General features: G+C 36.8%; 1 protein-coding gene and 1 non-coding gene across 4 annotated transcripts in view; one reads left to right on the top strand and one right to left on the bottom strand.

Annotated features, from left to right (window-relative positions):
• The first annotated feature begins 484 nt into the window (after positions 1-484).
• The window catches only part of DSC2 (desmocollin 2), a 34,794-nt gene continuing 7,319 nt past the window's right edge, over positions 485-27,959 (top strand). For 2 of the 3 annotated variants that reach the window (XM_032293124.1, XM_032293122.1), the window contains exons 1-12: positions 505-1,029; positions 8,815-8,899; positions 10,196-10,395; positions 11,349-11,468; positions 12,944-13,099; positions 14,771-14,915; positions 15,827-15,993; positions 19,476-19,610; positions 20,163-20,348; positions 22,306-22,562; positions 22,689-22,831; positions 25,599-25,823. In XM_032293124.1, the coding sequence (XP_032149015.1) occupies positions 961-1,029; positions 8,815-8,899; positions 10,196-10,395; positions 11,349-11,468; positions 12,944-13,099; positions 14,771-14,915; positions 15,827-15,993; positions 19,476-19,610; positions 20,163-20,348; positions 22,306-22,562; positions 22,689-22,831; positions 25,599-25,823 (1,888 nt within the window). In that variant the 5' untranslated portion in view covers positions 505-960. The other variant, XM_032293123.1, reaches the window with a different exon arrangement.
• Positions 27,833-27,933, bottom strand: LOC116561602. Its single transcript, XR_004273508.1, has one exon. It is a non-coding gene; the product is annotated as a small nucleolar RNA U13 (small nucleolar RNA).

The raw sequence follows: 27,959 nt of genomic DNA on the forward strand, positions 1-27,959 counted from the left end.
ATACGTTATAACTTTATTTGTGACAAAAAATGTTTGTTCTTGGAGAGAATCAGTAACCCACACGTAGCCCACGCCAAGAACCTCAATGGATGCCTTTCCCATAGTAATTCACAATCGACTTTATTATTTTGCAGTATCCTTGATTCTTCAACTTTATGTACGTATGTATGTGTATATGTATTTTTGTCCCTAAATTATGGCGATTGTCATGTATCATTGTCATGCCAGTAAATTCCTGAAAACAGAAGACCCCAAAGAACGGTGCCACAGATGACTATCCTGTCTGAACTGCTTTTGGGTCTGTGTAGGAAATTCACTCCAGTAGAGTGTGTAACTGTCTCCTTGGGGTCAACTTCCTGTCAGGTGGGCCTCAGGCAGCTGTGACCTAAAACACAGCCTCTGCGGCTCGGACCTCGCTCTGTAATTGACCCCAGGACAGGAACCACGGCCGGCGCGGAGGGCAGGGGCCGGGCGGAGCCGGGGCCGAGCGCGCGCTCAGGAGTGAGTCTTTGTACAGTCAGGGCTTCTGCTGGGCAGGGCCGGCTGTTAAGCTTGCTTGGCGGACACTCGGGCGTGGGGGGAGGCGGGGGAGATGGGCCATATAGGTGGCGTCCGCTGGTGAGAAACACCTTGCGCAGGTAAAAGGGTGGCAGCGAGAGGGAGTTCCCACCCATTGCTTTCTTAGAGAAATGAAGTCTTGAGTCTTAAATAGGCAACAAGGTGGGGCCGATCGGTGTCTTTTGGACGCGCCTGGAGCCCCACCCTCCGCCAGAGGAAAAGCCCCTTGGGTGAGAGGCCGGCGCTTCAGAGAAGCCGAAGAAAAGCGCCTCTCCGCGCGCGCCACCTCCTCCAGCGCAGCTCCAGCGCAGCGGGCCCAGCCTGCGCCCCGGCCGCGGCCCTCGCCCCGCGGAGCCCTCTTACCCCGGCCCGGCGCTCAGCGACCTGCCCCGAGCCCTCTCCATGGCGGCAGCCCGCCCCTCCGGTTTCTGGAGCGGAGCCCTCTGCCTGCAGCTCCTGGTGACCCTTGCGGTGAGTGCGGCCGGGATCACAGCTCCGGGGAAGGGAGCGATCGCCTGGGGTGCGGAGGAAAACTCGGGGAGCAGGGGTGGGTGGGGGCGGCGGGAAAAGCTGGGGTGAACGAACCTCTGGGTGGCTAGAAAATGGAGTTAGCGGGGGCGGGGAGGGCAGACAGGAAGAGGATCGAGACCTGGAAGTTGGGATCTCCAAGGGGAGGGAAGGTGTCTCCTGCAGATGTAATCAGCGCAGTCAGAGAGGCGGGAGCCGGCCGCCTGGGCCCTGCCAAAACCGTGGCCTCGGGGTAAGCGCGGGGGAGCGGGGTGCGCCGGGGAGGGAGTGCTCCCGGCAGTCCCGTTGCTCCTCTGGCACCTTCCCCGGGAATGCGCGCCCCCCTCTGCCTCAGCGCCAGCCCGGGCCACGCAAAGGTGAACTGCTGGGCGGCGGGGTCAGAACGCGATTGTCCGTGGGTGAAAAAAGGAACTGCCTGCCTTTCTGGGAACTGCTTATCTGGGGGAAGGGCTGGGGGAAGTGGCGGGGTCGGGGGAGGGGATCTTGACCCTCTGCTCCTAAAGACAGTCGACGGGCGGGCCCTACGTGACCATTTGCACAGTTTCAGTGGTTTCTTAACCCCTGAGGCTTCAGTTCCCTACATTTTTGGTGGAAGGGTCATTCTGATTTCTTGTTTCCAGAGGTGACTAGAATTTTCTGCTCACCACCCGCCCCCCACGCCACCGCCCCTTGTCCCAGCTTTCCGTTTTTAAAGAGCACTACTGGAAGGACCCTATCCCTTCCCAGAGCTGGGAGCCTAAGTGGTTGGCCTTATTTGGAGCGGAACAGCCCCATTCCCAGGCAGGTCGGTTAGGATCTCGTTGGGGAGCCAGAGAACACAGAAAGCCAATGCCGGGGAACCAGCATCTGGGGAATTTGGGATATAAATTACCCCGACTGGACTTTCCCTGGCTCCCAAGAAGAGGCAAAAATTCTACAGGTGCGGAAAAGTGCTCTTTGCCTTGAGCAGAAGGCTTTGGGCGCGAGTCAACCATGAAGGGCAAAGGGAGGAACCCGGAAGGCTCATTCCTTCTGGGAGAAGTGAACTGGGGGATGAAATATTCGGATAATCTCCCCCTCTCTTCCGCTCTCATTTCACAGTAGAGTCCCATATTTTCAAATCGTGAATTGTTACTATTATTAGAATGTTGTTACTATTACTAGAATTGTTACTATTATTAGAATGTCTTTCTGGAGTAACTGAATGGACTTCAAACCCTTAACTGAATTCCCAGGGCATAGAAATAACATAGAAAGGGCCAAATACACAGCAGCTAACATTTTACAGATGAAGAAACTAAGAATGGAATAAATAACGGTCAGAACATACCTTGATGAGTAAGAATTTTCATTAGGCTCCTAATAAAATTGCAATTTCTTTTAAAACCACTAGCCATTATTCTTTAAAGGAAAAGGCATGCATAGGCACTTACGATGCGCAGCATTGCTCTGCATATACCTGCAGAAGGAGCTTTCTGTGTGTCATCTCAGATTCTGTTTAGAAGAGGGCGGGTATCAGTGGATACATAAAATTGAATTTCCATTCCTTGGTCTTCCTTAGCTTTGGAGTTTGATAGGCGGGGGTCTGGGGTAGGAAGTGTGCTGGCCCTGGCCACATTCTCACATTCTGCTGCTTTTTGCTCTGATGATCTAGTGCACATCTGTGCGAAGCCCTACCAACCTCACGTGGTTGTTGTGGTTATGAGTCTCAAGTGTGAGAAATGTGTAAAGATTAAGTGTAAGATTTTTTTTTTTTTTTTTTTTTGAGACGGAGTCTCACTCTGTCACCCAGGCTGGAGTGCAGTGGCGCGATCTCAGGTAACTGCAACCTCCGCCTCCCAGGTTCAAGCAATTCTCCTGCCTCAGCCTCCCGAGTAGCTGGGAATACAGGCACAGGCCACCACACCTGCCTAATTTTTGTATTTTTAGAAGAGATGGGGTTTCACCGTGTTGGTCAGGCTGGTCTCCAACTCATCTCGTGATCCGCCTGCCTCGGCTTTCCAAAGTGCTGGGATTACAGGCGTGAGCCACCGTGCCTAGCCAAGAAATTATTAAGAATGATTTTATCTGGGCATGGGGTGCGCGCCTGTGGTCTAAGCCACTGGAGAGAGGCTAAGAATGGAGGATCGCTTGAGCTTCGGAGGTCCAGGCTGCAGTGAGCCCTGGTCATGCGCTGCATCTCAGCCTTAGTGACAGAGTGAAATCTTATATCAAAAGTGGGGTGGTGGAGGGGGGAAGAAATGACTTTGGTAGGGGGTGGGATCTCCTTTACATTATCTCCTTCCCACATACCCAAGTAACCCTTCGCCATTCCCCAAATCAGCTTCTCCTCTCTTACCAATGTTTTTTCAAGCCACACCTGGCTCAGCCACTTGAACTCTGTCTTCCTGCTAAACACCTAATAAAGCTTCTCTCTCTAAGATCACTGGGGCTCTCCCATGCTAAATCCAAATGGCTCATTCTTTATATGATTCTACCTTGTAGCTTTTGCCCTTATTCTTGAGATTCACTCCTTTTTTTTTTTAATCTTTCTGACCACTCAGGGTCTGACTCCCTACCTAGCCTCTTATCTTTTTCTCCTTTCCATTGGTTTTTTTTTTTTTTTTTTTTTTTTTGGCCTGGTGAAAATGACATAACATGAGATCTACCCTCCTAACAAATTTATAAGTGTATCGTATTGTTAATTATAAACACAATGTTATGTAGCAGATCTCTAGAACTTTTTCATTTTCCATAACCAAACTTTCATATCCATAAACAGCAAACCACTGTTTCCCCTACCCTGGCAACCACCCTTCTATTTACTGCTTCTATGAGTTTGACTACTTTTTCCTCCACTCTTAAATGCTGATGTCTCTTGGTGCTGTGTTCTAGGTCCTGTCCTTTGGAATCTACACTCTTTCCCTAGGGCATTTCATGCACTTTTATAGCTTAAAATATCACACAGTTGCCAACATATACTAAATTAATATTACTAGTTCAGATGTCTTCATTGAACAATAGGCTTTTGTATCTCTCTATTGACTGTGATGTGTGACACAACATTTATCTTCCCAAACAATGTTGTTTTTCTTTTAGTGTACTGTGTTTCAATATGTGCCAGTACCATATCCCTGTTCCTCAAGCAGGAAGTCTGAAGCCTGTTTGTTTTTTCTTTCTCACTGCTCTCCTTCCTTAATCCATCAAGTTCCATTAAATCTGCATTCAAAGACAGCTCATGGATCTATTCACTTGTATCTGTCACTTCTGCTATTACAAATAATGTGACAGTGAATAAACTTGAATGTATGTCATTTCATATACTGGCAGGTGTATCAGTAAGACAGATTACCAACAATGCCATTGACAAATAAGCTTGTAAATTAGGCCAAGTGCAGTGGGTCACGCCTGTGAATCCCAGCACTTTGGGAGGCCGCTTGAGCTCAGGAGTTCAAGACTGGCCTGGGCAACATGGCAAAAGCCCCTTTCTACAAAAAAATACAAAAATTTAGCCATACATGTTGGTGTACACTTATAATCCCATCTACTTGGGAGACTGAAGTGGGAGCATCACTTGAACTCAGGAGGTGGAAGTTGCGGTGACCTGAGATCATACTACTGCACTCTGACCTGGGCAACAGAGCAGGACTGTTTTCAACAAAAAAGGTGTATAATTTTGGTAGATTTTGTTTTTCCCTTTATAGTGGTTGTATATGACTAGACCGAAAGCTCTTTTGTGATAGATATCACATGATTGAGGATATATATATTAGTGTAAAGATAAATTGAACCTATGCTTCTTTCAGAACACCACAGAAAATTCCAGAGATGAAAGTTTTAAGTGTAAAATATGATACCTTACAGATAATAGAAGAAAACATGATAAATTCCTACATAAACTTGGAGTCCATGAGGCCTAGTTATGACTTAGATTTCAAAAGCCAATTGATTAAAATTGAGAAAATCTGGCTGGGCATGGTGGCTCATGCTTGTAATCCCAGCACTTTGGGAGAGGGAGACAGGTAGATCACCTGAGGTCGGGGGTTCAAGACCAGTCTGACCAACATGGTGAAAACTTGTCTCTCTCAAAGTGCTGGGATTAAAAAAAAAAATTAAAACAATTGAGAAAATCAATGATGTAAAAGTACACACACACACACACACACACACACACACACATATATATATATATATATATATATATATACACTTCTTCATTGCAAAAAGCAACTCTTACCAAACAAAAACACCACAAGCAAAGTCAAAAGGTAATTGATAACTGGAAAAAAATAATCACAGGTCATATTTTTAAAGGCTAATCTAATACATAAAGACCTCTTGTAAGTAAAGAAGAAAAAGTGCAACATGAACATGTATGTAAAAATATCCACAAAGTAGTAAAATGGCTCTCAAAATATAAAAATATCTCAATCTCACTCAAAATATGAATTAAAAAATTACATTAAAATGTGATTTCACACTTGGCAAACACCCAAAAGTTCGATATCATGCTGTGTAGGCAAGAATGTTGATATAAATAGAAACTCATAAATTATTGGTGGGTATAATTCAAAGTTACAACCTTTATGGACTTTATACAGTTATATCTAATGCAAACAGAGATTGTTTTACCTCTTCCTTTCCAATACCTGTGCATCAAATATCATTCTGTTCATATGTCAGTACCACATGAATTTAGTTGTTGAGACTTTATACAGTTTTTAATATCTGCTAGGGTTGATAGCTTTTCAATGAATAATTTTTCTATCTTAATTTTTTATTTTTTCCTTATGACCTTTAAATCAGCTTGTTTAGTTCCAGAGAAAATTTTATTGAGGTTTTTAATGGTATCAAAACATTTGTAATTTAACTTAGTAAGAATAGATATAGATATATTGTTGATTTTTTTTCTTCCTTTTTTTTGCAAGCGTACTTTTCTGTCCTGTAGAGATGTTTTCAGGTTTCCTTCAAATAGGCTTTGCATGTTTCTTGTTAAATTTACTCCTTGACATTTCACCTTTTATTGCTTTTGAAAATGATTTCTTTTATTATCTGACTGGATTTGGTTATGGATATGAAGGCTAATAATTTCCATATTTTCATGGTTATTTCTGCTTGCTTACTTAAGTCTTCTCTTGTTTTATAGTAATGTATTGGTTGATTTGCTTGGGTTTTCCAGGTTAACAGTCATATCAAGTGCAGAGATTTTTTTTTACATCTTCCTTTTCAGTTCATATGCTATCTAATATCTTCTTGCAAATATACCTTTAATGTAATATAAACTAAATATGGTGATGACACATATCTTGTTTCTGAGTTTAATTATATTGCTTCTAGTGCTATCCCATTGGTATTGTGTTGTAATTTTTAAAGAACACATTGCAAAAGTGTTTATAAATTCTTATTTTTTGAGGCTAAAATCAATAAGAATGGTTATTGAATTTGGTCAAGTGCCTTTCAGCATCTACGATGGTGATCACATGTCAAGCCTTCTTTAAATTCATGGCTTGAGGTTTCTGGATCAAGCAAAAGATTTGAGTGTGGATCATAGTTCCAGGCAAGGGCCAGTTGACTTCTGGCTTAAATTTGTAATGAGGATTTAGCATTTGGGGCCCAGATTAATGTGGAGTGGATCCTCTTAGATCTCAGGTGGGTGCTATGCTTTGCTCTCATTCTCCTTCTCTACAGACGCCAACAAAGCAGAGTCAAATCTTTGCAGATCAGAAGTCGTTCCTGGATTCCTCCTACCACTCTGTGTTCCAGCTTTATCTTCAGTTTTGGCCTAGCAATTTCTTGCTATTTTTTTAGCTCTTTAGATGCTTTAAGATGCTTTAGGTTGTTTAGATGCTTTAGAATGTTTAAAAAATGTTATACTGTGTATCATTTTTAGTTAGTTTTACCATAGGGCTTTCTTAATTATCTAGCCTGTCATTATTGCAAATGACAGTTATTTCCATTCTCCACATTGGACAGACCTATCATATTCAAGTATAAAGCTGCTTATTTAATTTATTTGCTTGAAATCTTTAGTTTCTTTTTATTGTTAGGAAAAAAGATCCATGCACTTTGCTATTGCCATTCAAAGCTGGCCCACACCCAGTTCTCTGAGCCCATTTTAAACTTCTGCCTCTGTTCTGATACACACATCAACCCTTCCAGATTTATTCTTCAGGTCTATATCATCTCTAGGCCTTCACATATGCCATTCTGTTCATAGCAACATTTAAGCTCTGCCTCCTCTTAGCCTGGTTTACTTGTAGCTGCTCTTCAGGTGATCTCACCTGGCTTTTAGATATTGCTAGTTCCCTATGCTCTCCTGTAGCTCCCTGTACTTCCCTATCATTACATTTCTCTTACTTTATTGAAATTACAAATATGTCTTACCCTTAGATTGAATGTTTCATGAGGATCATGTTTACTGCTCTGTGTCTGGCACATAGTACACATTCAGCAAATATTTGTTGAATGCATGAATGAATGGATGGATGTCCAGGGTACTGTTATTCAAAGAATTGTCTTAATCCAACCATTTTTCATCTTCTCCACCATTATTACCATAATAATGGTTACTTGGGCTAATATTACATTCATTGTAAAGTTTTAGACAGAACAGAACTAAATTTAAGTGTGTTTATGCATATGTTGCATTGGACTTGTTTCACCAAGAATCACTAAACCATTAAAAAATTTTAAGTAAATTATTTTCTAAAATGAACTTAACTTTTATTTATGAGAAGATACACCTTCAAAATAAGTTCATATTTCAAAGTTATGTGCCTGTTGTGTGGAGTAACACATAAATACTCTCCAAATCACTTCATGGAAATAAGTTAATGTTTGTCTTTAAAAACATTGCCTTTTTTTTTTTTTTTTTTGAGATGGAGTTTTGCTCTTGTCATTTAGGCTGGAGTGCAACATCACGATCTCGGCTCACTGCAGCCTCCACCTCCCGGGTTCAAGCAATTTTCCTGCCTCAGCCTCTCAAGTAGCTGGGATTACAGGTGCACACCACCACGCCCAGCTGATTTTTGTATTTTTAGTAGAGATGAGGTTTCACCATATTGGCCAACCTGGTCTTGAACTCCTGACCTCAGGTGATTCACCCTCCTTGGCCTCCCAAAGTGCTGGGATTACAAATGTGAACCATTATGCCCGGCCCAGCATTGATTTTTTGTGTAGGATATTGTTGATTTGGTATCATATCTCATAGGCAATGAAAATCTATTGAAACAGTTTGCCACCTCAGTAAATTTGGTTTTGTTTCTTTCTCCTATGTATCCACCTGTGCTGCCTTCCTGACAGTTTTCAGCACTCTCTCACATAGGTCGTTGTTGGATCCTCACTGTACTGAGGATAATCAGCAAAGTTATTATTACATCTGTTTTATAGCATAGGAAACAAAGCTGAAGAGCATACATAATTCTTTGTGTTTACATGCTTTCTGCAAGAGGGAGCTAGAACTCGGTATATTGTTTTATTCTTCTCCTTGATATACTTTTGTCCTGATTTCTTTCTCCAATATGTTTTTATTTTGATAATTATATAAATCATATATAATTATAAATATAAATTCATATATTTCTAATTAATAAAATATTTTAAAATCAATATTTAATTAGTCAATCAATATATAATATTAATATTTATATATAAGTATTACATGCCTTTTAATAATATATAATACATAATTTTATAATTTATATAAATTATATACATATTAAAGGTTTCTTTCTCTGCATAATATTGATTTGATTTTTCTTCATTTTTTAGATCTTAATAATTGCCAGTGAAGCCTGCAAAAATGTAACATTACATGTTCCCTCCAAACTAGATGCCAAGAAACTTGTTGGTAGAGGTAAGGAAGTCCTAAAATTTGTAATAAGTCCTGATTTACTGTGGTACATGTACACCATGGAATACTATGCAGCTGTAAAAAAGAATGAGATCATGTCCTTTGCAGGAACGTGGATGGAGCTGGAAACCATTATCCTCAGCAAACTAACACAGGAACAGAAAAATCAAACACTAGATATTCTCAATTATAAGTAGGAGCTGAAAAATGTGAATACATAGACACAGGGAGGGGAACAACACACACTGAGGCCTGCCGGGGGTGGGATTGGGAGAGGGAGAGTATTAGGAAAAACAGTTAATGCATGCTGTGCTTAATACCTAGGTGATGGGTTGATAGGTGCAGCAAACTATCATGGCACGTATTTACCTATGTAACAAACCTGCACATCCTGCACATGTACTCAGGAACTTAAAATAAAATAAAATAAAAAATTAAACACACACATAAAATGAATCCTGATTTGCTGTGATCTTTTAAAATTAGTGTAATTTTTAGCATGGTAACTCTGTTGGGACTAGTAAAAAAATCTAATATAGTATATTTATCTTTGCAATACATGTGGTGTCATTCTAATGAAAGGAATATTGTTATTTTTGGAAAACATGATAATATGAAGTAGATAAAAATTATTACTTCATTTGAGTAATAATTACTAACATTTACATTAGAAGAAAGTTAGAAAATACATTTAACATGCCTCTAAAAAACTGAGAAATAGTATTGAAACTATTTCCTTTTCATCCTTTTGGATTTTTATTCTTAAATATTTCCCTTTGTATTATATTTACTTCCACATATTTTTTATCAAAATATTTCATATAACTCTGTATGAAAAGATCAATGATAGTATAAAATGTGATGACTGTTTAGCAATAGATATAAAGAATTTCATAATATTTCCATTTAGTAAATGCCGATTTTAGTCTGCTAAAATTTAGTCCTCTCCTCTCTCTGTATAACTTCAGGTGTTCTTAGGTGTTACTGTATAGTTTATTTCTGTTGATGAAGAGAAAAGTTGTTTTGGTTTTGATTTAAATAGTCAAACACTGAAGCTCACATGTGTTTGCTTCAGAGGAAATATCTCTTCTTTAAGAGAATGTTAAGTAGGTATTAGAAGTGATTTATGTGTTTAAGCACAACTTAATTCACCATATAGTTTCAAGTGTTCCTTCAAAAATTTACAAATGTCAGTATAATTAATTAGAAGTTTTTGGCTCTCCCCACATGCATGCATTACTGTTAAAACTATATCCTATATTTTACTTTACAAATGATTGCTGTGCATGTTTTCTACAGTTAACCTGAAAGAGTGCTTTAAATCTGCAAATCTAATTCATTCAAGTGATCCTGACTTCCACATTTTAGAAGATGGCTCAGTCTATACAACAAATACTATTCTATTGTCCTTGGAGAAAAGAAGTTTTACCATATTACTTTCCAACACTGAGAACCAAGAAGAGAAGAAAATATTTGTCTTTTTGGAGCATCAAACGAAGGTATACAAGGCTACATAAATGAAGAAATGATGTCTTTTCTTCAGACGTAACCAACATTACCGGGGAAGATAGGAAATCAGAAAGGATATGCTATAGTTTGGTTTATAGAAGAATGAAACCCATGAGGTGAATTCACAGTGTTTCAAAGGAAAAGGGCTATGCAACATAGCTCATTCCAGTTATTCCTTTTCATTTAGGACATAAAAGGAGAAATTGGGAGAAGGCACAGCATGGGAACCTGAGATTAGACACAAAGCAGCATTTTTTTGAGCTTTACCATAGAATGGATTTCTAACAACAAGTTTTGAAACTCTATCTCTGGATAAAGAAAAACTTTTTTTTCGCATTCATTTTAGCATAATTTGTGGTCTTAAAAGTAGATTACTATTTTAGGAGGAGGTCTGGACCACATGCATGCTGTTGTGTTGTGACACCCAAGATCAAAATAACTTGTATTCAACCATTAGCCATTCCTCACTGCAGTAGTTTGAGAGTTGTCATCGTGTTTCTCTCCTCATTCTGACACAGATCTCTCTGTTGGTCCCCTGGCTCTGCCTAGTTGCTGGTGAGTGGAAGTTGCTTGTGCTAAATTTAGAAGGGCACATACACACTTATTTTCTTTGCATATCTCTCTCTCCCATGTTTTTGCATGGCAATGTGGCAAAAGTAATTTTTTTTTTTTCAGTTTTGCTTCCAGGCTTCCAGTTCCATCTCTCTTTCTTCCATATTTCCACCAAATCATTTCCCCAATAGGATTGTTGTGATAACCGTTAGGACAGTTATTTCTTCATTATCTTTTTGCAGTGTTGATGTTTAGTTTGGTTTTCAAGCACTCCCGTGGTCTTACCCTTCCCCAGCTAATCATCATGATAGGAGAAAAATGTGTCATTGTTTCATGTTTGAGAATAAAGTAGTCATTGACTTTGTTATTTTTTCCTGTCTTATAAATTGAGGTTCTAAAGAAAAGACATACTAAAGAAAAAGTTCTAAGACGCGCCAAGAGAAGATGGGCTCCCATTCCTTGTTCAATGCTAGAGAACTCCTTGGGTCCTTTTCCTCTTTTCCTTCAACAGGTACAGTTTTCTTTCTTCCTGCTGTGGAAGTCTATAGTTTCAATCTCTTAACATCATGACACTGAGTATGAAGTTATTTATAATGGTCGTATATAAGTATATGAGTGACTGAGTATGTGTATAATATGTTTCCATATAAGGGTATAAATATATCTCGTTATGCTTGCATATACTTTTGTTCAGCTTCAGTCATGCAAAGGCCATCATAAAACACTCAAACACGTTGTTCCTTAATGAATTATCATATCAGCATATCACCAAGCCTAGGAATAGCCTTGAAAACTCAAAACTCTCTTTTATAATAAAGGATAAAATTGGATGAAAGGCCAAATGCCATGAAGGAGGAAGACACATAGGTCCTTCTGTCTTTCTATTTCTTATTTTTGAATCCACATTTGAAAATGTACTGGATCCACATTTCTCTCTCTCTCTCTCTCTCTCTGTCTCTCTCTCTCTCTCTCTCTCTCTCTCTCTTGTAGTGATGAAGTCTCACTATATTGCTTAGGCTGGTTTTGAACTCCTAGGCTGAAATGATTCTCCTATCCCATCCCAACTTCCCAAAATGCTGGGATTACAGGTATAAACCAGCCATGCCTGGCTCTTTTTCTCTGTCTTTTTTTTAACTTTCAGTAGAAACTCCAGCAAGTCTTCTTGGCTTCTTCTACTAGTAGTTGCAACTACATTCAGTCTATGACTTGGGTTTATTTTCCCTCAGTTTTTGACATAGCAAGGGAGAACCCCTTTTTTATACCCCACCAGCAAATTTAACACAACTAGGAGAAGATCATATTAAAGTTGAGAAAGAAATTGTCAGGAAACGGCTGAGTCAGTCAACCTGACATGCAGATAGTCAAGGTGTTACTGACAGAATGAACACAGCTCGGAAGAAATTTGCTTTTTCAATCAAAGACCAGAATATCACACATTCCAGAATACTATCCCATTTCTATTCTCACTTATATTTGTTTTTTTTTTTTTTTTTTTTTCACTCAGTTCCTATAATAAGGAAGATATTGGGAAAGAACAAAAACTCATTAAGGAAATTATTGTCCCCATTTTTGTCCTGCAGACAGTACACTTTAAAGTCCATGTCTTAAATATTATGTCACATATAATAAAAACTCAGTTTTTTAAAACACTGACAACAAAATAATTTTCCATGCTCAGAATATTTTGTTTTCTAAGACAGGAAAAGCTCTTAAGTGTTTTTTCCATGTATAGATACCATCTAGCCAGTAAAATAGTCCCATAGTTATTCTGGAGAACTAAGAAGCACTACATTATTTTAATCATGTTTGGTCTTAAAATTTTTCAATTGGACTTTCTTATTTTATTGCTCTTTTTAATTTATAATTAATAAATTAATGAGGGCAATTATTTAAACTAATAAAGTGGCAATGAAATTTCATAAATATATAGATGAAAGTTCTGCTGAAATAAAGATTTGTCTCAGGTGTATAATACCTACTTTTTAGGTTCAATCTGACACAGCACAAAACTATACCATATACTATTCCATAAGAGGTCCTGGAGTTGACCAAGAACCTCGGAATTTATTTTACGTGGAAAGAGACACTGGAAACTTGTATTGTACTCGTGCTGTAGATCGTGAGCAGTATGAATCTTTTGAGGTAAGGTCTAAAGTGTGTGTACTGTGTCAGTAATGATGATGCTTGGCTATTTTGTCTCTCATTTGCAATTCATTTAACCTTTTCTGTTTTCTGAGCTTGTCACCAACATTCTGGCTACTACTCTCTGATAGCACAGAATTGACTTGAAGCAAAAAGTATTTTCATAGAACAAATAATATTGGATTCCACTAGATGGTTCCTGGTATTATGGTTTTACTGTTTATTTATTTTTTTCCCCATAAAAGAACCACTTTGAAGAGCAGTTTTTTTTTTTTTTTTTTTTTTTTTTTTTTTTTTTTGAGATGGAGTCTCACTTTGTTGCACAGGCTAAAGTGCAGTGGCATGATCTCGGCTCACTGCAGTCCCTGGCTCCTGGGTTCAAGTAATCCTCCCACCTTAGCCTCCTGAGTAGCCCGGATCATAGGCACGCACCATGATGCCCTGGTAATTTTTTTGTATTTTTAGTAGAGATGGGGTTTCACCGTGTTGGCCAGGCTGGTCTTGAACTCCTGACCTCGTTATCTATCTGCCTTGACCTTAGGTGATCTGCCCACCTCGGCCTCCCAAAGTGCTGGGATTACAGGCCTAAGCCACCGTGCCTGGCCAAGAACAGTTATTTAGTTGGCACAAAAAGATCTGTAAACTTCTTTATGGTATGGAGATACCATAGGAGGTAAATGAGGTTTGGTCATTAAGTAAGCTGCAGTACCTTGGCAATGGGAGAAAGTTTATGGGGAACAGGTAGGGAATGTGACAGTGCTTACCAAAGCTTACTCAGTCCTTTAATCATCTGGTTAACTTCCTATGCTGGAAAGTGAGTTAATATGAAATAATTTAACCTAATGCTGGTTTGATTTCCCAACAGGACTTGGTCAGTTTGCTTAAGTCAGTTTTAATTATTTTATGTCTATTTTGGAAGAATTAATTATTCATTAGAAGACCAAATTAATCAAGTAAGACAGGCGAGCTTTGAATAAAGTATTCATGTTTAGCATTGCCATGTACTGACCTTCTAAGTATCTAGGATGTTCTGCTCTTTCTATGATAGCTGTTAAGAGAAAATTGTTATAGAAATTCATATTACAAAACAAAAAAAATGAAACTACATTTCACACGCAATTTACCACTATTTATTTGTTTCATTTCTAATTCACCCTTTTTAAACTAAAAATTCTTTTGAAAAGACTTACCCAAATGTAACTAACCATTGATATGCCTAAAATCCTCATTAGTAGAAAATAGGATAATATCCCAGTTAACTGTACCTGAAGAATATGTAATCCTACAGAATCCCAAGTTTAGAAAGATCCAGAAAGTTGTATTTAAAATCCATGCATCTGAACTTTTCAAACAAAGCAAAACAAAAAAAAAAGTCTTTAAGACTGGGAAAATAACAGTAAAAATTGTTATACTCATGAACAACAGTATAACAAGAATGAGGAAACTAAAATTATCTATGATAAATTTAAACATCAAATGCTATATTGAATCATGAAATTAGGTACCTCTTTATCATTAAAATTATATGTACATCCCAAAACAATAGCAAATGGTGAAATGACTCATGCTGCAGTGCTGAACAGTCTCCAAATTAAAGCCAAAGTGAATTTGAACCATACCTTATTTTAAAAGATTATTTTCACTTTTCTTTTTGTTTTACTCTCTTCACAGCTAATTGCCTTTGCAACAACTCCAGATGGATATACTCCAGAACTTCCACTGCCCTTACTAATCAAAATAGAGGACGAAAATGACAACTACCCAATTTTTACAGAAGAAACTTACACTTTTACAATTTTGGAAAATAGCAGAGTAGGTGAGTACCTCCTTAGACAATAGATGACAAATTAACTGTGTTTCAGCTCATACATTTAGTTTCACTATGGCCACTGGGAAGCAGCACATCCCAGCGGAAAAAACAAGGGACTCTGAGTAGAATTTTACTTTGCTTTTCACTAGCTATGTGACTCTGTGCAAGTTTTCTAATCTAGGCAAGCCTAATTTCTTCATCTGTAAAATGGGTTATCAATATGCCAGATTGTTACGAAGATTAAATGAAGCACAATACACAGCAAATGCCAAGCACAGTGCCTGGCAAATAGGAGTTAATAAATGTTATGCTGTATGTATGTAAGAGAACACAGTCCAAAAAGAATAAATCTTTTACTAATTGGAGATGTAGTCTTAAAAATACGTACTGATGTTCTCTAGGATTCAATGAATCCCAGTATTCTGGGCATGATGATTAAAGTCAATGAGAATAATACAAACGTTTTCTCAGTCCTGTGAAATGCTCTGTTTTAGCTAAAAGTTGGAATGCATTTTTGAAGACCTCCTCTAGAAAGGTCTTAGTGAACTGTGAAGTTTTAGAGAAAACTGACTTCTATGATCAATCTAAGCACAGGCTTACAAATAGATTAAGATTAGAGAATAATCAGAATTGTTTAGTCTGAAAATACATAGGTCATGGAGGGATAGTATCATAAAAATCATACATTAAATGCAGTAAATATTAATATGATCACCCAATTCCAAAATGCTAGAACACCAGAATATTTGAAAGAAAGTGATACTTTATGGAGAGGCCTGCAAATTTATAAAGGCCATGACTTTGCTATATAATAATGTGGTTCAGAACTTCTTTGAGGTGGGTGAAGAGGAGTGAGATCAAGGGAATGTAGAATATGTGAACATTTTGGAGACTAAAAAGGACCTTCTTTTTGGTAGGCTCTACTGTGGGACAAGTGTGTGCAACTGACAAAGATGAGCCTGACACGATGCACACACGCCTGAAGTACTCCATCATAGGGCAGGTGCCACCATCACCCACCCTATTTTCTATGCATCCATCTACAGGTGTGATCACCACGACATCATCTCAGCTAGACAGAGAGGTAACGTAAACATTAATAAAACCTGACTATAACGTGGCTATTCAGTGGTACCTGTATAACGCCTGCAGATGTGTTTTGGAAAAGCATGTTCTGAATCTCATTTTAGAAACATTATTTTATGTATGTTAATAGAGATCACTAGATAACCTTCGAGTATGATGATTTTGAACTAATTCATTCTTTTCTGAATTGTATGTTTTATGCAATCAAATTTCCTAATATAAACGTATTTAGAGTATTAAAACAGAAAATGTCAAATATGAAGGTGAATCTTTTAAATGTGCAGAAATTTGTTATCTCTTCAGCAATCTCATCGACATTCTACCGCTTACATAGATGAAAAGACAGTGTATGTCTCTCTAATCTCTGGTTTCCCATTTTCAATCGACTTCTAGAAATCTTAATTTGGATGTTTCAGAGGTAACTAAGATGTAATACATCTAAAATTTAACTTGTCTTTTCTTCCAAACATATTTTCCTTTCCATGTTTTCTAGTTAAAAAGATATTAACACATTCTTTCTCCATTAATCATTTCCTATTGTCACCTTGGAGTCATTGTTTCCAAATTGTATTTGATGTCTCTTGGCCCTGCTGAATCACATCACTTCCCAAAGCTTGTTATTACCTCTGACATTATTTTATATCTATATTCTATCTCTTTCTACTATAATACCCTTGCTTAGTAATTCATTCACTTAGTTATTTAACTATTTCCTCCTCCATTAAGCATTATTCATCTAAATTCTTAGAGCAATTTCTGTGTCATTATTTACTACATTTATAATCCTTAATCTTAAAATATAGTAATAGATGTTTATCAGGTATTTTATTTGAGTCTTAAATCTTAAATCTTCAGATTAATTTTCTCTTCCTTTCTCTATCCCTCATGGATTAGAGTAGTAGTTCTCAAACATTTTGGTCTCAAGATCCCTTAACAATGTTAAATATTGTTGAAAATCCCAAAGATCTTTTATTTATGTGGGTTGTATTTATCCATATTACCTCATTAATGTTTGAAGCTAAGGAAAGTTTGAAATTTATATTATTTTAAATATTAAAAATAACAAATTTATTACATTTTAACAGTTAAAATTCCTATAAAATAGCAGTAAAACTTGTTACTTTTTTTGCTTTTTATACTTAGAAAATAAGTACATTTTCCAAAACAGTACAATTTAGCAGGAAGAATGGCATTGTTATGCATTTTCCCAAATCTTTTTAATATTTTCCTTAAGACAGGTGGCTTTGCATATCTCCTGCATTTAGTCTGTTACAACATGTAGTTTTAGCTGGAGCATATAAAGGCAGTCTGACACGGTGTAAAGTTAGAAAAGAGAGGAGTATTTTGATGGTAATTACAGATCATTGTGGATATTCTTCTTTGGAACTGCATGGAAACTTGACAAGGAGTGGCTAGTTTCCTAAATGTTTTTGATAATGCAGACTCTGAAGCCTCACCAATGACCTTTTCTACTCTTACATTTAAACCCATTGCTCTATTTTACACTGTGAGTGACTATTTTATCAATATATGATGCTATAGTGTGCATTGGTCATTTGGAAAATATTGGTTCACTAAGTAATGCAGAGCTTCCAAATATTTACACATTTCATTAAATAATATCAAGAAGATCACCTCTGTACTTCCATTGGTATCACATTGGTTGGTAAAGGTTTTACAAAATTCTCATGTTTGTTTGAAAACTCCAATTTATCATTGGCAACAAATAGTTGTTTTCCTTGAAGTGACAGGTTAACTTTATGTTTGACAAAATATCTTCATAAAAGTGTAGTCTGAATAGCCATAGATGTCTATGTGAAAATAGTGTGCTCTGTGGGGTTGGGGGGCGGTTGGGGTGGGTGGAAGAGCAAAACTCAACAACTTGTTCAGCTCCCAAATCAAACAATCACAGAAGTGCGTTTCTTTGAATAGATTCTTCTGAAACAGTCAGTTGAAAACACTTGTCCAATGAGGGAGTTTATCCAGTGGTTCTCTCTAGTAACTTTTTAACCTCAGGATTCCAGTTTTCTTCAGTTGCCTACAACCTTTTAGTCCCTTTAAACACCAGAATTTCTCTCCCATCTGAAGATAACACAGATTAATATTTAGGGTATCAAACTTCATTTCCTTGTGTTATTAGTTTTATTAACCAGTCTATTATTTCCAATAAATTTTAGCTTACTATAAACATGATATGTATTCATTCTTGAAAGTACAGTAACATGAAGTTTTAAAAAATTTCAGTTAAAATAAGGCCATTATTTTTCAAATCTACACATGTGATTGGTTATGAGGGAGGAGTAAATCTGGAAAATTATGTATGAAAAGCAGGATCAAGAGAAATTTTTTCAGTTTAGATAATGCATGAGGAAAAGAAAGTTTCAGAGGAGATGGAATTAAGGGAAGAATATTTGTAAGAGAAGGCTAATGTTCTAGGTAGAAGGTGAAGATAGATTTTGACAGATTATTTTGTCTTATGAAAAGAGATAAATTAGATAGGAAAGGTAAGCATCACCATTTTATAAAAGACAAAGCCTAGACAAAGTGAATTTTCCAGTTGCCCAAGATTATGTCTGTTATTTTTGGAGTTGGAAGTAGAATGCAAGTCTCCTAATGCTCAGTCCAGAAGGCATTATTACTGTGTTGTTTTTAATACTTCCATATCTCAATCACTTATGATAAATGAAAGTTACAAGGAAAAACACTTTAAAATATTTAAATGCTTTAGATGTTTAAAAACATTTTTTAAGGTAGTGATGAGTTTTCAACAATATTTGATAAATGGAAGCCTTAAGAGCCAGATTTTATTTTCTACAGAAAGGTAAAAAAAAAAAAAAACACCTAGCCCCAGACCTTTATCTTCATATCAATTTAAATTATCTCTTAATAAATCTAACATAAACCCTTAAAATCTACATTTTTCCCAGGAAGAAATTTCATTTTATTGTTTTATTAGAAGACCAATATAATTTTGCTATGTATTTTTTGAACATAAGGATATACTTTGGCTAGGAGATAAAGGGTTTGATTAATTATCAGGCAATTTTAAATGCACCTGTGGCAATAGCTCTTCTTTTTCTGTCGAATAAAGACAAAACCAATTGATTCTGTATTCTGTAAGTAAATAGCACTTTAAATTTGAGAAACTATTCAATTTTCATAAATTAATTAAAAATTCCTAGTGTAATTCTCCTGCCTCGCTTGAACCCAGGAAGCAGAGGTTGCAGTGAGCCAAGATTGTGCCACTGAACTCCAGTCTGGGCAACAGAGTAAGGCTTCATCTCAGGAAAAAAAGAAAAGAAAAGAAAAGAAAAGAAAAATTACTAATGTGAGAAAGTTGTTCTAATACATGAATGCTGCGAATTGTAATAATATACTTCTTAAATTCTTAGTGCAAGAAAAATATGGAGTGATAAAGTAAGATTTCAATTATAATGTTGGTGCTTTCACCCAATAATTAAATTCTTTTTTTGTTTTCAGTTAATTGATAAATACCAGTTAAAAATAAAAGTACAAGATATGGATGGTCAATATTTTGGTCTGCAGACAACTTCAACTTGTATCATTAATATTGGTGATGTAAATGACCACTTGCCAACATTTACTCGTAATTCTGTAAGTGTGTGATATTAATTAAAGAAAAATGTATGGACAGTGTTAATTGCTTATTGTGCACATCTCGGGCCAGGCGCGGTGGCTCATGTCTGGAATCCCCGCACTTTGGGAGGCTGAGGTGGTAGATCACCTGAGATCAGGAGTTTGAGATTAACCTGGCCAACATGGTGAAATCCCGTCTCTACTAAAAATACAAAAAATAGCTTGGTGTGGTGGGGGGTGCCTGTAATCCCAGCTACTCAGGAGGCTGAGGCAGGAGAATTGCCTGAACCTGAAGGCAGAGGTTGCAGTGAGCCGAGATTGTGTCATTGCACTCCAGCCTGAGCAACAGAGCGAGACTCCACCTCAAAAACAAAAAAAATGCACATCTCCATCTATCCCTCATGATTTCAAACGAAGTTCCTCAATGCCATTAAACGTTGCATAGTGTTAGGGTTTAAAAATCATGTAAACATGGTACTTTGGAAATTAGAAGAATAGGATTTACTTCACATGGTGTTCTATTTTTGTGAGAGTTACTAATGAAATTTTTTGTATGCTTTTATTACTTAGTATGTGACATCAGTGAAAGAAAATACAGTTGACGTGGAAATCTTACGAGTTACTGTTGAGGATAAGGACTTAGTGAATACTGCTAATTGGAGAGCTAATTACACCATTTTAAAGGGCAATGAAAATGGAAATTTTAAAATTGTAACAGATCCCAAAACCAATGAAGGAATTCTATGTGTGGTTAAGGTAAGAATAAATTAGAACATTATTTGTAGTTTATAATATCATAGAATAGCACGCTAGAGTTTAATGGAAAGAAAGGAATTCTGATAAATGTAGTAATAAAATAGATATATAAAGGTAGGAATAAAATAGATATATAATTTGCATACAAAATGCAAATGCTCTGTTCTTCATATATAATGGAAAGAATATATTAGTTTTTTATAATCTTTATTGACATGATTTTTTTTTTAAAATTAATACAATATCTATTTTGTAACAATATCTCTAAATGGTTGAAAAACTAGCCCATGGGACAATGCTGGACTTTTCCTAGCCCAGTTTTTCTGTGTTTGGGTCAAGGAGTCTTCACTTACTTATTGAATTTACCAAATAAAGGGCTACTCTTGGTCAGCCCCATGGAGAGGTTATTGGTAGGTTTGTTCATCATTTTCAGTATATGTTACATCCTTAGCATCCAGGTTCACAATGAAAATCCTCAATCATTCAAAGATGTAAACGCTTCTAAAACATCTTTCTAATACTATTCTACAGCATCTGAGAAGAACTCACTGCTAATTCAGGAGCCAGGGTTAGTGCATAAAGCAATCTGAGCTCCTTTGGTCTTGGACACGTTTATAGACTTATTTCTGCTGCATCTTTAACTAGAACATGGTTCTGCTGTGGGTCTATGCATTTTCTTTTGTACATATTCTAAGGAACATGGATTAAGAAATGATGAATCCTTTTTCCTTACAATAATGAAAATCAGCTATTTTTAGATTATTTTCTTTATTTTAAGATAGCAAAGAAATAACCTTTAAATCTTTCTTCACCTAACCCCTCCCCTAATCCTTGATATTCTGAGAAGGAAATTTATCTGTGTGAAGTCCAACACCTGAAAAAAATTTCTGTCTTCTAGGACATGGTTTCACTAATTCTCATTACAACTACATATCAAGGAAGATAAAATAAAATCTTTTATTAAATGTGTTCTTGTCTCTAAGATAAGAACTGGAATGGAAGACACATAAAAAAAGAAAATATGATGCCCCTAAGCTTTGTATTTTCTTGTCTTTTTCCTCTTAAAAACATTTTTAAAAAATTTACCAATTTTTTTCACTGCCTCAAACCAGGTAAAAATAATTGTATTCATCTTAGGAGGGTAAGACAAGCTGTCCTAAAATTAATAATTAATTTTAGGACAGCTTGTCTTACCCTCCTAAGATGAATATAATTAATAATAAATAACTATTGGTTATAGTATGAACCACCTAAAGGAGTATCTCATGTATTAACATCTAGGGACCCTCATTAAATAGTTTCTGAAATCTCTATCAATACCTGTTATACTACTTGTCTTAAATTTACAGTTGAAAAACAATTTTCTGTCCCTTTTGCCAGCTTTACCCAAGAACTGAATCAGTGGGAGGAGTCTTCTCTCTCTACCACCACTGGGTTTTTGGGTGTATTATTCTGTTCTCACATTGCTACAAAGAACTACCTGAGACTGGATGCATTATAAAGAAAAGAAGTTTAATTGACTCACAGTTCCACAGGCTGGACTGGAGGCATGGCTGGATAGGCCTCAGGAAACTTACAATCATGGAAGAAGGCAAAGGGGAAGCAAGCACATCTTCACACAGCAACAGGAGAGAGAGCAAAGGGGGAAGTGCTACACACTTTTAAACAACCAGATCTTGTGAGAACTCACTATCATGAGAACAGCAATGGGGAAATCCACCCCCATGATCCAGTCACCTCCCACCAGGTCCCTTCCCCAACACTGGGAATTACAATTTAACGTAAGATGTGGGTGGGGACACAGAGCCAAAGCATATCGCTGGATATATGTTTCATATTCTCATGGTTGTTCCCAACACAGCACTTGCATATTTCCAAATTTAACATTATATATACTCTTTAGTGTTGTCAAATAGTCAATGGGTTCATCTGATTTTCAATACATTTGCTTTTATAGCCATTGAATTATGAAGAAAAGCAACAGGTGATCGTGCAAATTGGTGTAGTTAATGAAGCTCCATTTTCCAGAGAGGCTAGTTCAAGATCAGCCATGAGCACAGCAACAGTTACTGTTAATGTAGAAGATCAGGATGAGGGCCCTGAGTGTAACCCTCCAATACAGACTGTTCGCATGAAAGAAAATGCAGCAGTGGGGACAACAAGCAATGGATATAAAGCGTATGACCCAGAAACAAGAAGTAGCAGTGGCATAAGGTATTTACTGTTCAATTTTCGTTAACTCCAAGTTTTCTGTGTTTTAAAAATTTATAGCTTATTTTGATACCAGTTATTACAATTTAGCATATAATAAGTTTTATTATTTTAATTCGTTACCAACAGGTATAAGAAATTAACTGATCCAACAGGATGGGTCACCGTTGATGAAAATACAGGATCAATCAAAGTTTTCAGAAGCCTGGATAGAGAGGCAGAGACCATCAGAAATGGCATATATAATATTACAATCCTTGCATCAGACCAAAGTAAGAATTTGTTTTTAAGCCAGCCACATACTTCCTCGGCTATATACATCTTCAGTGTTTAAGCCAACAATATACATTGTAAAGCCAGCTACATACACTCTCAGTTTTCATGTCTCTCAATATAAAGTAAGAAGTTTACTATAATTTGTTAACTCATGTCTACTTTCTAATAGCCTTCTCAGTTTTTTATATAATTATAAAATAATTTACTCATAGAAACACTTGAAACCATAATTTATTAAATGTAAAATTATTAAAAATTGAGAGAATTATTTCAGTAAAACTTGTTTCAGCCAGGCATAGTGGCTCATGCCTGTAATCCCAGCACTTTGGGAGGCCAAGGCAGACAGATCACTTGTGGTCAGGAGTTCAAGATTAGCCTGGCCAACATGGTAAAGCCCCATCTCTACCAACATGTTAAAAATTAGGGGGGTGTGGTGGCAGGTGCCTGTAATCCCAGTTACTTGGCAGGCTGAGGCAGGAGAATCACTTGAACCTGAGAGGTGGAGGTTGCAGTGAGCTGAGATTATACCACTGCACTCCAGTCTCGGTGACAAAGTGAGACTCTGTCTCAAAAAATAAAAAATTAAAAAATTAAAAAAACCTTGTTTCAATTTATCTACTTATTTTGCTTAAAGTATTCACTTTGGCAGGAAAATTCATTAAAGCGAGAACATGCTTACAGAATGCAGTCCTGGAAAACAGCTATAACTTTTTACAGAAAGCTAACAATATACTTGGGGACGAGAATTCTGATTAAAGACATTATAGAAAAATAAATCATGGTATATTTATGATCATGGTAAATAAATACTATATTATAAAATTAGAGAGACAAACACTATGAATTCATATAATCATATAAAATGTAAAATTCTGTGCATTCTATAAAATTGAGAGAACTGTGCATATAACAATTATATATGAGATCCATTTGGTGCATAAAATATAATTTCTGTAACATGAATTTGAACTTTGTGTCTTTGTAAAATAAATATGCTAACTATAATAAACATACATTATTATGCTATAACCTGCAAAATTAGAATTTAAATGTGATTTTGGAACATGATTTATGTATTCCAGTTCTCTATAAATTAATGAGAAATGACTCAATTTATTAAACTGGTAAAGTTGTAATCATTATTGATTTGTCTTTAATTAAAGACTGTTAAGGCCTCAACTTCTCATGTCTTTTTGCCAATAAATACTTTTTGGTCAAAGGCAAATGAAAAAAAGTAACATGAAACTCAAATCCATTATGTTTTTAACAGTACTTGAGAGATTACTGTTAAAAACATAATGGATTTATGTTTTTAACAGTAATCTCTAATTTTGGACAGGAATTTTTAACTTATCTGTCTATAAACTACTGTCTGAAATTAGAGATTCTGGCTTTAACTTTACCTTCTCCTCTGTTGCAGAGGAGTTCGAATGATTGAGAAATCAAATATTTGTATGGAATCGAGATGGGGCACTGCTAATCACCATTGTGATATAGAATAAATGTTTAGTGAGGCTGTTCCCATTCATTTCTTTTGAAGAGGGTGGGAGTCATTTGTGTTACGTCTGTGTGAGGGAACTGTGAATGAATAATTCCACATCTTTTTGCTTTGTGAATTGAATAAACTGAGAATATACAAAAGTGTTTCATTTTTTAAAAAAACTTTTTTCTAAAATCTATACTGGCTAATTTCATTTGGATCCTCCCTGCCGCTCCCTAATGAAAACCTCTCCTCATAAATACTGATTTCTTGGGTTGATGCTCACTTCCCACCCTCCTACACCTCCACAGCAATTGCTTCCTCTTTTTAAAACTCTTTCTCAAGGCTTCTATGCCTAAACTTGCCCACACATTCCTGCATGCCTTCTGGTCTTAACTGCCTTCCCCTCTCCTAAAGATATATATTTCTTAAGCTTTAAATTCAAATTTTCTTTCCTTCTCAACTTCTTAATCTAAATTTTGTTGGCAGTTTTACCCAGGTAACACCTCTATATAGTTGAGCTTTAGATTATTGTTTCTATTGTATTATTCCAGCTTTTAGAAGATGGTTACTTGCAACTATGCTTTACATAAAATATTTATCCTGTAATTTTCTATTGAGTATATAGATAGATGCATGACTTAGGCTACACCCCACAGTGATTATTTCAGTTTTCAAGTGATTTTCTACTCCTGAATTCTTCTGCTGTTTGAATATTCCCATATACTATTTTTGTTACAGTCATTTAAATATATAACTTCAATTGCTTTGCTCCAAATCCTAAGTGCTACCTATGTTTCCATCAAACTCTAAGCTCCCTAGTCTGGCTTTCAAAGACTATTAGCTCCTGCTTCTGTGTCAGTTTCCACCTGTCTACCTTCCCTGTCATTGCCTCCAGATCATGGGTGTGTATAACATGTGTTTCCACCTCCTTGAATTTCCTTGGGCTTTTAAATATACTAGATGTGTCCTCATTCACACGCTCTTCCTTTCTCCTCTCACAAATCAGCCAAAACTCACCTCTAATAAAATGCAGTAATAATTTAGAAAATGAATAAACACATCTTAATAGCAGTAATTGTTTGTACAACCCATATGAAAGGAATAATATTTTTCTTTTAACATTCCCGGAGGACGTAGCTTGTGGCTGCTTGCCATTGTAACTTTTACATTATAGATAAATGTAATGTAATGCTTAATAAATATTTTTCAATGTTTTCAATATATAACTTTGTGGTGAAAACTCAAAACATAAAAAGAGTATTTTATTTTCATTTTTCTAGAGGGGAGAACATGTACGGGGACACTCGGCATTATACTTCAAGATGTGAATGATAACGGCCCATTCATACCTAAACGGCAAGTGACCATCTGCAAACCCACCATGTCATCTGCAGAGATAGTTGCGGTTGATCCTGATGAGCCTATCAATGGCCCACCCTTTGACTTTAGTCTGGAAAGTTCTTCTTCAGAAGTACAGAGAATGTGGAGACTGGAAAAACTTAATGGTATATATTTTTGACAATTGCTTTGTCTTTTTCAATATCAGAATGTCTGCAATACTTTTTTGGGGGTATGAAATAGAAGAAAATTCATCATGTGGGAACCAGCAATGGAAGTTTCTCAGTTTTCATGTGTGGGGAGTAGGTCTCTCTGTTGTGTCTCTGATCCTATCTTGAGATTCCCTTAGGTGTGTTGTGAATTCTCACTCCCACTCCAAATACACACACATGCACTCTCTCTCTCTCTTAGACTGGGTCTAATGTAATCACTTCCTAACCTGTGTACCTCCCACTGGCATAAATTTCTTTATAGTTTCCTAGGTCATGAGGCAGTCTTCACCTGTTATAGGTTGACTCTCCAGAAAGCAGACCCTGAGACAGGGCATTTCGAGCAGAATGATTCCTAAGGAATTTGCTTTGGATCAGTAGCTGTGAAAGGAGGAAAAGTGGGATTGGGCAAAAAGATAACTCAAGTTGCAGCACGAGCCAGATGACAACCTTGGTGAACCCCAGAGGGAGTCTGAGCTAAATGGGCCTTCAGAGTGGTCCTGAGTCTTACTGCTCCATCAGTGTGTGTGGGCTGCCCATGGCAAAAAGGCACAATCACAGAAGGTGCCGATGGCCTCCCATGCAGCTGGGACGAAAGTCCTTCATTGAAAAGGGATCTGGTGTAGACCATATTGTCCATCTCATTCTCTCTCCTCTCTGCCACTGTATTGACTTCTGACTATTTCACATCTATTATATTCTTCTTGGAGTTTTCCCCTAACTTGGTTCCCCCTCTGTACTTTTCACTTAAGCACAGAAGGATCTACAGTGATAAGTATGGCAAAAATGAACACAACCAGTCTACATTATCACCACTGCCTCACTCCCTAGTCAGCCCTTAACTCTTCAGCAGGTCTCCCATCTCCTGCTCACACTGCCTAGGGACCGTGGTGTCATGGTCTACCAGCTTTCGTGACTCTTGAACCACTGCATGGGACTTGCCTTTCAAATGCCCTTGAATATTTTTTCACCCCATGCTTTCAGTAAATATCTCTCAATTTCCTGTTAGGACAAATTAAAAAACAAAGGTTATGAGGGAATGCAAAGGGAGAACAGGATGAGGAAAGAAAAATGAAGACTTCTAGGAATAAGCTAAGCTACTCTGTCTTGGATCCTGCTCTGTAAACTAACAAGATTTTCAGCTTTTTAAACAATATTCTGGTGTGTGTGTGTGTGTGTGTGTGTGTGTGTGTGTGTGTGTATCGGGGGGTTATCAGTTTGTTTTAAGATGGGGAGAAAGAATTAACTTTATTCTTAGATTTTTTTCTTTTCTATTTATTTGTTGTCATGATATTTATTTTTAAATAGTGTTGATAGCAGGTAGACATTTTCTTCCCTCGTAGTCTTATTTAGCAAAATAAACCTTTGGCAGCTGTATGTTTGTCAAAATCTTTGTTATTTTAAAGATTTACTTATCTGGGTAATCACTTATAAGCTTGGGAAACACCCAAGTTTTAAGAAGAAGATACCCTCAAGAGGCTTTGAAGTAAGATAAGCTTAGTGTCAAATGTTGGTTCTCCACTGTTTGTTAGTTATGAAAATCTGACATGCTATTTATTCTCTTTGAGCATCAATTTACTCTTGTAAAATGGGCTTATTTGGGGGAGTAAATAAAATGCATGCAATACACCGTGACACATTCACATTAGGAATTATAAGTTTTGGTTTTGTTAGTCTCATTATAATTTCTTAACACAATAGACTTTACAGGTTAACCATGGCTTCTTTTAAAATGGACATAATTCAATGCTTTTTTTTTTTACCCAGCATTCAGGTTTGTATTTAGAGCTTCAAATACTATGCAGAAAAATGAGAATGTCATGTTGGGCAGTTATGTGGGAGAGATTATTCTATGGCATGTGGTGTCCACATTTAGAGTGGTAGTGTATCTAGGCTCTGAAACCAAGATTGTATTGTCTTTAAACATTTTAAAAAATTTTTTATTATTTTTTCTTCTTCTAAGTTCATGTCAGATGGGTAATGTACTGATGTTGTAAAAAGGTTTGAAGGAGGTGCATCTCTTACATGAGTGTAAAAACTCTATCATCATATTTATGCACCAAAGAATTCATAAAATAATCCGTATGGGCTTTT

This window comes from Sapajus apella, unplaced genomic scaffold (assembly GCF_009761245.1).
Source record: "Sapajus apella isolate SASKATOON/1434 unplaced genomic scaffold, GSC_monkey_1.0 scaffold29, whole genome shotgun sequence".
NCBI lineage: Eukaryota > Metazoa > Chordata > Mammalia > Primates > Cebidae > Sapajus > Sapajus apella.